The 13,801-nt window shown below is 52.9% G+C and overlaps 1 protein-coding gene across 4 annotated transcripts in view; it reads left to right on the top strand.

Moving 5' to 3' along the window:
• FAM53B (family with sequence similarity 53 member B) overlaps positions 1-13,801 on the top strand; it is a 105,966-nt gene that overhangs the window by 23,537 nt on the left and 68,628 nt on the right. For all 4 annotated transcript variants that reach the window (XM_038579035.1, XM_038579036.1, XM_038579038.1 and 1 more), the window contains exon 2: positions 11,428-11,692. In XM_038579035.1, the coding sequence (XP_038434963.1) occupies positions 11,615-11,692 (78 nt within the window). In that variant the 5' untranslated portion in view covers positions 11,428-11,614. The remainder of the gene's footprint in view (positions 1-11,427; positions 11,693-13,801) is intronic.

The following is a 13,801-nucleotide window of genomic DNA, read 5'->3' as shown; positions in this document are numbered from 1 at the left end:
CGAGAGTACCCGAAACTTGTTTTGCTGCCAACATGCTGGCCTCTGCGCAGTACCTGTTAAGTTTCCCCCATTCTGATCCCATCCCCTAATGTGGTCTGACAGCTTTGTTTTCTTTATTATTATTTCCGACTCTGAGGACATTGCTAATCTCTGGCCACCTCCCCTCATCTTCCCCCTGGTTGGGAGCACTGCTGGGTTCATGGGTAGCTCTCCTGTTCTTGTGCATTTGATAACTCATCCAGACGAAGTTCCTGAGCAGGGCCAGGCCCTTCACACAAGCCAAAGGCCACCTCGTGCTGGCTTAGGGAGGTGCCCCAAGGCCTGGTTCTGGAGTTCGGCTGCTGACTCACTGAGATCGGCTTCTATAGAGCCAGGCGGACCGGCACCCCCATCCAGTTCTGGTGGCTCTGGGTCGGGGACAGTGACAGTAAGACAAGCACAGCTGCAGCTGCTGCACTTGGCAGTTTTTCAGGCACTCTGTGGACAGACACTGGAGTGAACCTGTTTCTTTTGGAGCCCTTTCTGATGAGAAGGATGGGGTGCTCACCTTCAGGAGGCGGTCAACTCTTTCAGGAGGAGACTCTTTTGGAGTCTCAGGGCCATCTGGAAGGCTCTGGAATGGCTCAGCAGGGCTTCTAAGGCACCTTTCCTTGAAGCCAGGGGAACCTGGTTGGCTCTGTCCTCTCCTCTTCAGCTCCTCAAGGCCTGTGCCCTCAGCACAAGGAGGTCCTGGTGTCACATCCAGAGTGCTTAGAAGGAAGTGGAGGTGGGGTTATAAATGAAGTTCCCCGCCCTGCTCCTACACCCACGTCCTGCCAGAAAATAAAAAAGGGCCTCGAGACCTAGTAAGCAGCTGCTCCCCAAGCTCTTTGTATTCATTCCACAGCCAGTTCTAAGTAATTTGGAATTAGATGCCCTGGCTTTGCTTTGCATCAGGACCTCAGCGAAGCCCTTCTCATGGGAAGGAGACTCCTTCTCTGGCCCTTCTGCAGACACATGGCTGTTGTTACACAGATAGCGCCCCTTGCCCCCATCATGGCTACAGCCCATGCCAGAATGAGCTTCATAGGGTTCATCGTGCCCTTTAGAAGCCCCACCCTGGGAGGTGCCAGAGAGGTGGCTTTGGGGATTTGTTCTGAGAGGAGCCATGGAGTTCAGGTGTACCTGTCGTTACAACAGATCCGTCAGGCAGCTAAGTCTCTCAAGTTTGGTTTGGCAGATGATGCTGGTCTTGAATGCGTGGTGGAACTTGCCATATGAAGGGGGTAGAGGGGAGAAGGCGGAAGGCTTAGTGTAGATTGTTGCCTGTCTGATTAATTTCTGCACCAGACCCTGTAAAATAGGTTGGTAGATATGACTCAGTCAGATCAGGAAGGTGAGGTCCTGTATGGAAGATGAGGTCAGGGTGTGATCTCTGAGTGGGTGGCAGATGGGAAACCTAGCGGTTCTCGCGTCTCTACCAGTTCTGCTGCAGCCTTTTGGTCCCTCCTACGTCACTTCCAGTGTCTCACTGTGATACTTGTGATACTGTTTTGAGCCCTCCGGCCCCTGAGATAAAGAGATCCCTGCCCTCTCAGCTATGTCCCAAGTGCCAGCTGCTGAGTGATTACGATCCCTCTGCACAGTGACCTGGCAATTCTGTGAGAGTAGCCCTGGGCTGCAGCCAGGGTTGGAGCTGGAATGCTTCTTCCTGTCCCTGGAGCTTCTGGAGCCACGCTAGCATGAAAGCCACGTGTGTAGCCCAGGCTGGGGGTGGCTCATCTCACCGGAGCAGGAGAATGTAGCTGTCTGTGGACCCCGAAAATCCATAACTATTTTAGAAAGGAAGAGAATATTTTTGTTGCAGAGGAGGGGGGCAAAGTTGTGAAAACTGTCGAATAACTAACTTCCTGGGCCTCCCAAGAAACTCCTAATTCAGAACTCAGTACCCATGAAAGACACCAAAAGCGCCCCTGTGTGCTTAAGGACTGAGCTTGGAAAATGAACTTGCACAACAGTCCTGTCTCTGCTGTAAGAGAGAGGGGCTGGTTCTGTAACCCCACCTCCCCCAGCCTCGAGTGACCAGGCGTTGCCTGACCCCACGATCGCCAACAGAGCGGAATGTCGGAATGGCTTCTTGCTTCCCACTTTGCTGCATGGGAAGTCACAGTTGAGGCTCCTGATGGCAGCGAGTAAGGAATTGGCCTTTGCTGTTGTCCTGTTGAGCAGGACCAGGAAGGCTGGCCTGCACACAGCCCACCATAGCAGTTGCTCCAGGATGGGTGCCATCAGCTCTTAACCGTCCTTTCTCACAGCTCATACACCTTTCAGATCTGTTGTTGAGACTCTTTACACACCCAGAGTTCCCATTTGCATGTCACAGGCAAGGACACCAAGCCTCAGAGAGGCCACAGTGGCCTGGCAAGTGGCTGCACGTAGATGCTCACCAGTCAGAAATGGAGCTCCTCTGGCCCACGCTTCCATTTGACAGGAGGGGGCCCAGAGAGGGAGAGTGGCTTGGCCACCAGGCAGAGCTGCTCAGGAACAGAGCCAGCGCCAGAGCCCACATTTACTGAACCCTGCTGGCTCTCCCTGGACCACACTGCCTCTTGTTGGGCTTCTCTACTTTTGATTATGCTAAAAATCTGTATATTTATTTTTTTTACTGTCTACCTCTTTTGGTTTTTCCTCATGGTTTGATTAAATTCGCCGTACTTGTAAATAGGTCTGACTGAAGAATAGGTCATGGTCGTCTTAGGCTAAGTGGCTTAACATTTCAGATTATCTTTTGGGGCCCTTGCTTGTGTCTCACCATCCTGTGTTCTCTGCCCTTCTCACCCTGGTTTGGAGGCGAAGGTGGTTGTCTGTCTCTGTGCTCAGTAAGTACTGGTTCTCTTCCCCTCCCTACCCCTGGTCCAGCATTTCCTTCCTTTTGAGTTTGCTCAGCAAGTTCTAGGCCATAGCACACTCGTATCTCGTGGTGTTTGGTGGGTTAAAATGACATGAACGGTAGTGAGAATTACCGGAGTGCTCATAGGAAATTTGTCTGTCGGTTGTTTCTCATTGATAAATGAGCTCCTGACAAGTCATGCATGCAGCTGGCTTTGGTTTCAAGAAGCAACACCGGCTGTCTCGTTCCCATGTTCAGATTTGTTTTGGCTCTGGGTCTCAACACTTTCATGTCCCTGAATAATGTCACTCCCCTCCTCTCGAAATGCTATTTGCTTAAAACCCCAGAAAATCCCTGCAACACCGAGAGTGTGTGAAGTCCCAGAGAACAGAATCCTGATGTGGTTCAGTGGCTCATTTGACTGTTTTGTTTTGTTTTGTTTTTTCCCTTCAGTAAGACAGTCTCATAAAAGAGCTTGGGTGACTTTATTCAGCCAAGGACATGGGGGTGGGTTCCTCTCTAGGTAGGTAATGTGACTGCCAGGCCTTTTCCAGATGTGGACCTTTGGTGGCCTTTGACCACCTGAAGGACAAGGACAGGAAGGGTATATTCTTCTCAGCTACAAAGAAAACACCCCTGAGGGCACACCTTACTCTCGGGTGCCGAGTAAGGGTTGGGTGAGCAGGTGCTTGGTTTTTGCCGCAAGAACATACTTCTCCCCTGAGAGTGTGATACAGGCACATGTCAGCTGTGAGGCTTTAGGTCCTTTTGCCTCTGGTAGCCTGGTTTCTTCCCCCATTTTGTGCAACCAGGGAACCCCCAGTGAGTGAAAATCAGTCACGGATGTGAACATCCAGCAGTGCCATCCTGGGAGTGAGGGGCTCAGAGGATTCACAAGCCTGCTTCCTGCCCCTCCAGCAGCTCCTGCTGTGAAGACATGATCTTTGTTAGCCACAAACATTTAGTCAAGGCCTGCATTCTGCTTGGAATGATGCTTGCCTGAGGACTTGAGTGCCCGTAGGGACATTCTTCATAAGCCCTCACCTTACATAGTCTCACCTCCTTAACCTTCCACCCTCAGTGGGCAGGACAAGGATCACTTCTTACAGATTACCAAGGATGAAAGAGAGCTTAGCAAAATCACGTAGCTCACATCTGGGACTGAGCTGCGTGGCCCTGTGGCTTCCGGACAGAGATCCAGTTTTCTCCTCCAGTTTTGTTGACTTTGCCGACAGACCTGGATGTCAGGTTCCTGCTGTGACAGGCTCTATGCTGAGACCAGAGGATGACTGAGGCAGGCCCACACCCAGACTGCATGTGGAGGGAGAGCGAGATGGCCGTGATGGGGAGGCGGTTGGAGGCAGAGGCCCAGAGAGATAGTGGACAGGCCTCGATTCCAGCTGGTGTAGAAAGAAGCCAGGCCTGGGAGCACTTCACAGCTGCCCAACTATATGGTGAGGATAGAAAGTAAGGACTTTATGTTCCACTCACCCTCTCCAGGATGCCCTCTTACCTCCCCACTCCCTGCTTACAGTGGAACCCCTCATGCTGTGTGTCAGCATTAGCTTCCAGAAGGTTGGTGTGCAGCCTGGGATACCTCAGGATGAGCTGTATAGAGAAGGGGTGTATTGTAAACCTAGCATCTGTGCTTCAGCATTTGGTCAGTCTAACTGAGAAATCAAATACTTTACTTGAAGGGTAATTATGATGAATTTACAGATCCTGGAATAGAAGAGTCAGTGGTTAAGACAAAGATTTTGGAGTTCAGCATATGTGGCTGGAGTCCTTGTTCTGTCCTTCATACCTGGGTGACCTAGGTCACCCAGTCTGTCTGGTGCCTCCATCTGTTGCTCTGTAAAACGGAATAGCAACAGCGCCCACCCAGAGGGACACTCTAAGGATGCCCTCAGCGGAGACTCCAATGCTGTTGCCATGGCTATTCTTACTTTATTCACACTCTGCTAGAAGGTAGACTCTGTGTTACCTCCTATTTCTGCAAATACAGACCAAGAAGACACTAGAAAAATGGTGAAAACAACATGTCATTTCCCCTGGGTTCTGCTCCTACTGTGGAATTCCCTTAAGGCAGCAGGATTTGGTATTGCGCACGTCCGTGGGGGTACCCTGTTGGCTAAAGAGGCTCATTTGCCTCTGGTTGTCTGCATGTGTGTTGGAGGTGGTGGAGGCAAAGCTGTCTGTCCTGAGTTATCCTTCAGGAGGACTTGCAGGCCTGGGAACCTGGACTGAGGGAGTTCATTGCAGCCCCGGGGGTGCACACCCTGCAGCCCTGGGTCCCCTGACTCAGCCTCTGGGCCCTCTTTCCAGCATTAGCTGGGTCTGGGAGAGGATGGACTGGTGATGTTCCCGCAGCCTTTCACGTTCATCCTTCAGACTCTGAGGACTTGGGTAGAGAGACTGCAAGCAGAGGGCCACTCTGGGAAGGTTCGATTCCTTTGTTTGGCCAACAGGAGCCTGCTGCCCCCAGGATTCGGCTCCCCTGTCCACCTTCCGAGCAGTTTGTTGGCAGCAAGAGACACAACCCATGGGAAGGTGCACTTCTCCACATGTTCCTAAATTTGCTTCTGGGTCCTGTCCCCAGACTGCTTTGGGTACACCCACAGCTGAAGTTAGGAAAGTCTAAAAACGCATGCGCCCTTCCTGCAGACCTTGTAGAATGGGGCTGTTTTCCTCCCATTTCCTCTGCCTGATGGGAGGGGAAGTGGAAGCGCTGAGGAATGACTTGCTTGAGCCGTCAGGAAAGTCACTGTCTGTGGCCAAGGTCCTGTTTAGATTTTGCTCTATGAGTGCTGTGTTCAGGGGGGCGAGATAGTCTTCTGCTATAAAACTAACTTATGCAAGTAGTAAACACAGGATATAGATACTCTTTAAAAGGAGGAAAAGTTTGTCTTGGCAATTCCCAGTGTGGTCAGTTTCTTTTTAAGGGGTAACCCTTCAAAGTGCATTACAGAAGCATTTGGTAAACTCCTTTAAGCTACTTAAGAGTTATATAGAATTTTAGAGTCTACAAAACTTGTTTGCATGTATAAATTCATTTAGCACACAGGCAGGGTTCCTGGTAGCCAGGAGCCGAGAGTCTCTGACCACAGTGGTGTCCAGACAGCTGGGTTCAGGGGTTGCAAACGGATGAAGGCACATTGAAGACTGCAGGACAAAAGCAAGAAAGTCTCATGTTAGGGAAGACGCGTGTGAGGGATCAAAGCTGGAGAGGCAGACCCTGGATTCACATCTTGCCCTCACTCACTAGCTGTAGGATCTTAGGCAAATGTTGGAGATGGTTTCCTGGAGTCTCAGTCTTCTTATCTGGAAAATGGAAGTTCTCCTAACAGTTGCCCATTCATAGGAACCTGAGAGATTAAGTGAGAAGAGCCCAGCCTGTAGTTGATGCTCAGGGAGGCAGGAGGTTGAGGCCTCTAAGAGTATGCCTGGCGGGTTTGGGGGGTTATAGAGGGAGGTGGGAGCGGGTCTGAGGCTGAGGTGCTGTGATGCTGCATCTGGGGCCTCTTGCCGATGGTGGGCAGTGTCACCCGGTGCCCTATGACACCTGTGTGTGATGTTCCACCCTGCAGGCCTGGTTCTGGGCACAAGTGCTGGGGTCGGGGGTCGGGACTGTCTTTAGGTAAATGCACCCTTAGGGGGCCAGTGGAGCCCTCTGCACCCGGGCAACAGTAGGTTGGTCGGGGAAATGGGATCATGGGTCAGGAGAAAGTTTGACTTTGCTTTTTGTTCTTTCAATGGAAATGCTGGAGAAGGTGAATCACTGAGTGGAGGCTCCTGGGGTTGGAGCCAGAGAGCATCCATGCCCCTAAATAGACCGGGCACCTGCCAGGAGGAGACCCTTCCTCCTGTGGACATTGGCACCCCAGATGTGTGTGGAGTGCGAGGCCCTCCATCTGCCATGAGCACCGTGCAGGGAGTCTGACTTACTGCATAAATATGGGCACAGGGGGACGCCTGGGTGACTCAGCGGTTGAGCATCTACCTTTAACCAGGGTGTGATCCCGGGGTCCTGGGATGGAGTCCCAAATCGTGCTCCCTGCAGGGAGCCTGCTTCTCCCTCTGCCTGTGTCTCTTCCTCTCTCTCTCTTTCTCTCATTAATAAATAAAATCTTAAAAAAAATTTATATTTACCTACAGTATAATTCATTCTATAGTTCTATGAATTTTGATAAATGCCCAGATGAAGTGGGCTTTTTAAATTTTTAGAGTGTTGTAAATACACATGTAGTTGTATGAAATAATCAAAATCCTGTCTACCATTTAGTCAGTGTTCCCCAGTAGTGACGTCTAGCAGAACTGTACTTGGGAATCACAAGCAGGAAATGGACACAGACACAGTTGAGGTACAGGACATCCCCATCCTCACGAGGGTCCCTCCTGCTGCTTTCTCATCACCATGCCTACCCCCTTCCCGCTCCCACACCCCCAGCCCGAACCCTCATCTCCAGCCCTAGGTCCCCCTCATCTAGTCTTCATTTCTGTCACTTTGCCATTTCAGGCATGTCCTGTGAATGGAGTTATGCTATGGTTACCGTGTGGGGATTGGGGTGGTTTCCCTCTGCATAATTCTCTGGAGAGTCATCCAAGTAGGTGTCAATAGTTCATTCCTCTTTAATACCGAGCAGTATTCCACGGTGGACCTGTGCCACAGTTTGTTTAAGCATTTGCCCCTTGAAGGACATCCGGGTTGTTTCTTGGTTTGGGCTGTTGTGAGTAAAGCCACTGTGAAGGTTATTGTGTGGACATAAGTTTGCATGTCTCTGGGGTAAATGCCAGGAAGACCACTCACTGGGTTGTATGGTAGTGGCTTGAGTGGGCTTTTGAAGGATGCGCTGAGGTTGGGGGAGCAGGTGAGGGGCAGGGGCCCTGCTCTGGGTGGACTTCGGTGAAAAGCATATGCCTGGGAGCTGGCCCACTTGGGTTCAGTTGTAAGATCAGCCCTATGTCCTTGGTGAGTTGATTTATCTGTCTGTATAATGGGGATAAATGAACCTGTTGTGTAGCCATTGTGTATAAAGTACTTGGTACACAGTAGGTTCTCAGTAGATAGAAGCTGTTCTTCATATGTGCGGGGTCTGTGCCCCAAAGGTGGCCTCCAGGAGGCCTTCACCATGCCACCCGTGGCTCTGAGGCACTTCCTTCTGCCTTGGGCAGGGGCATGCTCCCAGTTGTCCCTTCAGAGGCTGAGCCTCCTCCCCACTCCTCTCTTTGCTCCCAGCTTTTCCCTGAGAAGTCCCTGCCTGGCCCCATTCTCAGACTCGGCTCTAAGTCTCTGGACGGGCATTGGCATTCCTTAGTGAACTTGGCCAGACCCATGCCACGGATCAAAGGAATCCCAGGGAATTCCAGATTGTGCCAGGCTCTGCTGGTCTGGATTTGCCTCACAAGGTCTGAGAATGTGCCTGGATCATTTCAGATGTTTCTACGATTTAGCTTCATTCCAAAATGTGTATTGAGCTCATACTGTATTCAGGGCACTGTGCTAGGCATCACAGAGGGCCCCCCAAAATCACTCTTTTTCAACAGATCAAAGTAGCCAAGCTCCTGGGGGAGCCCCCAATGGCCACATGATAAAGTCAGCATTCAGAGCTGTTGGTCTGGTTTGCGTCTGTCTTTCCAGCTCCTTGTCCTGGCACTCCCCTCTCCACATACCCTCTGCTCCTGCCCCAGAGTGCTCACTGTGTCCCACACACCATGTAGGGGTCCGGGCACCATGCTTTGCTCACCGTCTTCCCTCTGCTCATGTACCTTTCCTTCATGTTGAGATCTTGCCTATTTTCTTTTTAAGCACAAAGGTGTCATACGTACTGGCTGTCGTTTTCAAGCAGCACACAAAGCTTTGCAATCCAAGGGTCTTCTCCAGAACTGCAGTCCCTTCCATAAGGCAGGCATGCTTTTGGGACCAGGCCGTACTCCTCTTGCTGTGTTCATTTCACATTGTGTCTCAGAGAGGGTTTCACATCTGCCCCGTAAGAGTTGCCTCGTTGCAACTCTGCCCAAAGTGACATGACATTCCTTTCCATAGTTCCACGGTGATTTGCTTACCCAGTCCCCTAGGGATGGCATCTCGGTTGTCCCCCCTTCTGGGCTCTCATGGGTCATTCTGCATGTTGTTGGGCCCTGAGCAGAGGCCCCCTGTGCAGAGGCACTCAGCTCCAGCGCTCACTACTCCTGCCTGCCTTGCGTGGACTAGCTCCTGCACTCATAGAACTCTCTATGACCCCTGAGGACAGGGATTGTGCTAGACCTCCTTTCTCCATTTGGCACCTGCCATGTTTGCTGACCACCGTTGCCAGGAGCTTACGGTGCTTTCATATGCACCCTGCGTGCTGCCTCTGTGAGTCCCCGTCTCTTGTAGGGGCTCCAGTTGGGGAGCAAAGCTGTAAGAGTGAGGATGCCTGCACTGCTCCCTCAGTCTGCCTTGTGTTTGGTGCCTATCGGCTGCATCCCAATGGCCAAACAGGTTTCCATGGTAATGGACTCCCACAGCATCATTCTTTCTGACCACCTACTGTTTTACCAGAGGGGTGGCTGGTTCCATCCTGGTGGAATTTAGCTTTCAAAAAATTTGATGGACTTTCCTCTTTAAAAAAAAAAAAAAAAAAAAAATCTGAGAAGACAGATGCTTAGGGGTCCACTGCCGAGGAAGGATTGGGACCTACAGTTTCCCCAATGAAAGTAGTGACAGTAGCTACTGTTTATTGAACACACCTCCTTACATGAGCTAGAGCTCCTCACCGAGCAAAAGGCTTGAGCTGTTTTCAGATGATACAGGAATCTTCTGAGGCAGGGAAACACTGTTACCTGTATTTTATGGAGAGAGAAACAGGCTCATAGAGTAAGTAACTTGGTAAGGGTCACTCAGGGCATTTTGAGAGCTGGGATTCCAACCCAGGTGTCCTTGACTTGGGGCTTGAGCTTGTAACCACTAAGCCTTCTTGCCTTGTTAGGGAAGAAGGAAATGGGGGTGGGTGGGAAGGGCAGGTCACCCCTGGGCCTTGGGCCAATGGCCAGCTGCCCCAGAACGAATCAGGCTACACCCAGAGAGAAGATGGCTGCCAGTAGGCTTCGCCCCTACCACTGAGGCAGCACAAAGGGTCCCTTTGAAGGGAGAGTCCATAGCACCCCCCAACCCCCGCTCCCCAGCCAAGCGTCCAGGGGGCTGGCGGGCATTTCTGGCTCAGCTTTCTGGCCTGAGCTGGGAGGAGTGGTCTGACATTCTTTCCTTGAGCAGCTCACTCTTGGTCAGAACGTGTTGCTTCTAGACTGAGGTGGTGTTGAAACTCCAGTGTGACCTGGGATCCTACCCGCCACCAGGTCTCTTCCTAAACAGCCAGTCCTTTGAAAATGTATTGATTTCCCCCCTCCCCTTCCCTGCTCTTGCACTTTGGATGAACCTTGTTTTCGAAGAACAGTAGAAGGTAATTTCCCTGTGCCTGCCAGCTGGCCCGTAATTGAGCGATTCCAATAACACCCACTGTAAAGTCTAATCGAAGTAAACAGGAAAATATGATTTACAATCTGGACGGCAAGTAAATACCAGGGTGCAATTAATTTTTACACAGAGCAGCAGATTCTAAAACATTTTCCTGCACTGAGCAGTTTGTTTTTAATTATAGATTAGGAGCTGCCCTTTTCTGCCGTCATCGTCATTATTTTTCACTTTGTGACGGTGATCTTCAGGTTCCTTGCATCCATGTGACTCTCTTTGAAGGTGTGACCACAGCGGGGTGGGATGGGGAAGTAGGATTGGAGAAATCAACGTGTAGAGGCCGAGTTCTCAAATCTGAGCAAAGGGCTACGCTCTTTCAGCATTTGCTTGGGAGGTGACGTGGGAAGAGGTGCAGGATGGCGGCATGAGGGGTCCCGTCGCTGCTGGCAGCCCTGGGTGGTGTGGGCAGGCCCTGCGAGCGCCGTGACTTGCTTGGTGCGGCTCAGTCTGGGGAAGGGAACAAAGCTACAGAGGCCCCCAGTGTTGCAAATGTGTTATCGTTGAAACGGGGCACTTCCAGGGATGGGAGATCCATGCCTTGAAATGGACCCTTCTGGTTCTTTCAGTCGCTTCTGTTCATAACTGGGTGGAGGACAGTAGTCGCCTTGCTGACTGAGGCTGCCTGGGGGCTGGTCCCTTCAGTTTTGGCTGTGGGGTTGGTGCGTGTCTGACTCTCAGCCTTGGGCATATACTGAAACTGTCTGTAAAGCGAGCTGGGTGTAAGATGTCACATGACTCTAGTACACGCTGGGGATAGCAGATTGTGACCAACCCAGACCCTGAGATAGGTCTTAAAGGTGCCACGTGGCTGAACGGAGACCCATTGCTATACCCATTAGTGCGTTGGCTTTAGGGGTGCCCCAAGGCCGGCATGGGGCGAGGATGGGGGACTCTGAGAAGGGGAACCTTTGTAGCCATAAAGCATCTCCTTTAGCCAGGAGGCAGTTCCTTTCCCGAGCAGGGCCCCAGCATGGGGGTGCATGGGCAGTTCTCTCAGCGCCCCGGTCTTCCAACTCCTGAATCTCTTGTCTTTCTGTTGTCTTTCCAGGGAGTTGAGCGCACCTGGATGTTTCCTGAAAGCACCTTTCCCCAAGCGTAAGCAGCCGGTTGGGAGCTGTTCCTGTTGATGCCAGTCACCTGGGAAGTGCCCAGGAGGTCACCTCTGCCCAAGTCTGCCTGACTGAAGATGGCTCGTGCCCACCCTGGGATGGAGCCCAGCGCCTGAGGTCCTTACCATGGTGATGATCCTAAGTAAAAGCCTCGACAACCAGGGAGCTGACTCTGTAGCATGCAGGACCTTCAGCCCTGAGCTGGTAAGGACCTATTGGGCCTCATTTCTCTGATGACCTTTTTTGAGGCCTGATGTCCAGGTGGGACTGTGCACTGACCATGCAGGCTTAGTGGACTGAGTCCAGAGTGCCCAGGAGCAGAGAGCTCTGGGAGATGTTGCAGGCCGGGGCAGTGGGGCGAGGTAACCCGGAGCCTGGCTTAGTGCTGGCGAGAAGTAGCTGGCAGAGGTCCTCCGGCGCATGAGGAGGGAAGGCCGGCACCCTGGTAAATAATACCAAGCGGGCTTCTGCTGCCCCTGCCAGGCTGAGACTGACATTCCTCGTGGTCTCCACCTGGTACGGGGAGGTGGTTTCCCTAAGGGAGGTGGTGCCAGAGTGGGGGCCGAGATCAGGCCGCTTCCAGAGGGCGGTGCAGAGCGAGAGCTACTGCCTCAGGAATGTCTTGGGTGGGAGACTATGGAGAACCAAGGCGTGGTCGGCAGCCACGGTGGTGGGCCTCCGCGACAGCTGCCCTCTGCTGCCTTCTCCCAAAGTTGTCCTGTGACCCGGCGGCCTGACGGGCTGGGCCGGAGAGGCAGACAGCTCGGCCTTCTCAGACTGAGAACACAGTAGCCTCTTTACTCCTCAGAAGTGAGTGGGACTGCTCCCCTGCCGAGGGTCAGGAAGAGGTCCCACTCTGGCCAAAAAAAAAAAAAAAAAAAAAAGAAAAGAAAAGAAACCCGAGGAGGAGTTTTGCCGATTAGCTAAGTCCCCAGGACCCTACCGCTTTGGTGGTCAGCAGGGACAGTCAATCCTAGGTCATGATGTCTGGCCCCCCTCCTGGCGCCCTTCACGGCCACTCCTGAGGGCCCACCCTAGCACCCGCGTGGGCTCCCTGCCCAAGCTCACACCCGGCTGAGAGCAGACGGGCCAGGCTGGGTCCCCAGCCCCTCTCAGGAGTGTGTGAAAGCCGTGGAGACCCGAGGCCTTTACGTACGAGCGTGAGTGTGCCCGCCACTGGGCTGGCGGGCCTCCACAAGCAAAGATGGGTCAGCTGTGGAAGCCCATTGCGGCTTCCTTTGCAGTTTGCACTGAGTATATACCTGTAATAGATGCCCTCTCTCCGTCCCCAGTGCTGCCACGCTGGTCCCACCCACTGTCCTCTCTCGTCTGGAAATTTGTTGTACTTGTCTCCTGCTTCTGGCCCCTTTGCCTGTTCTCCCCCTGCAGCCAGACGGACTACAAGGCGGTGGGTCCCTCCTCTGCTCAGGCCTTCTGCTGGCTTCCCACCTCAGGCCGAGCAAGCGTCAGGAGGCACAAGGCCCTTGTGCTGACTCTCTGTGACCATGCTGCTTTCTCTGCACTTCCCCTGCCCCCTTCACTCTGCTCAAGCCATGCTGGCCTCCTTGCTCAACATGTCAAGTAGGAGCCTGCCCCAGGGCCTTTGCACTTCTGTGGCTTGGGAAACTCCCCCTTGGCAGGACTCCTTTCCTCTCTTTGTTCACGCAGCTTAAAATTGAACTCTGCCAGAACCGCCCCCCTCCTCATACTTCTGCCCTTCCCCCATCTCTCTTCGCTCTTGGCGCCTGTCACTTTCTGACGTTTCGATCTTGTTTGTTGAATGACTGCCCTGAAATGTGAGCTTCATGAAGTTAAGGAATTTTGTTTCTTTTGCTTGTTGTGTGCCCAGTGCCTGAAACCAGGGCCTGGGACGTGGTAGGTGCTCAGGGACATTCGTGGAGCAAGTGGACGTGGGTTCCTGCCGCCCAGGGGCTGCCCCAGCTCCTCTCTGGCTGCTGCTCAGGTTCACGGCTGAGGGGCTGAGGGTGCTGGGATGCTGGGAGGGGCTGCTCCGCTTTCTTCTGCGGGGGTGGGGAGCAGGGGGCAGGGGGCGGGTTCCTGCTGCAATCTGAAGAATACATCTGGAGTAGCTCTGACCAGAAAGGAACCATCTCCAGGGTGAGGGTCACCCAGAGGTCCCACGGGAGGGCCCCTGCCCGCTTCCAGCCGTGCTGTTGGCCTCAGCAGCAGCTGCGGAACGAAGTTCTGTCTCGGGGTCGGCCCGGCTGAGGCTGGCTGTGGAACTGGTCCCGGGGCACGTGGGCCCCAGTTCAGCTGAGCTGCTCTTGGAGGAGACAGGGCCTGAGCACACAA

The sequence above is a fragment of the Canis lupus genome, chromosome 28 (genome assembly GCF_011100685.1).
Source record: "Canis lupus familiaris isolate Mischka breed German Shepherd chromosome 28, alternate assembly UU_Cfam_GSD_1.0, whole genome shotgun sequence".
In the NCBI taxonomy this organism is placed as follows: domain Eukaryota; kingdom Metazoa; phylum Chordata; class Mammalia; order Carnivora; family Canidae; genus Canis; species Canis lupus.
Note: the sequence above shows the minus strand (reverse complement) of the source record. Positions and strands in the feature narration are given on the sequence as shown.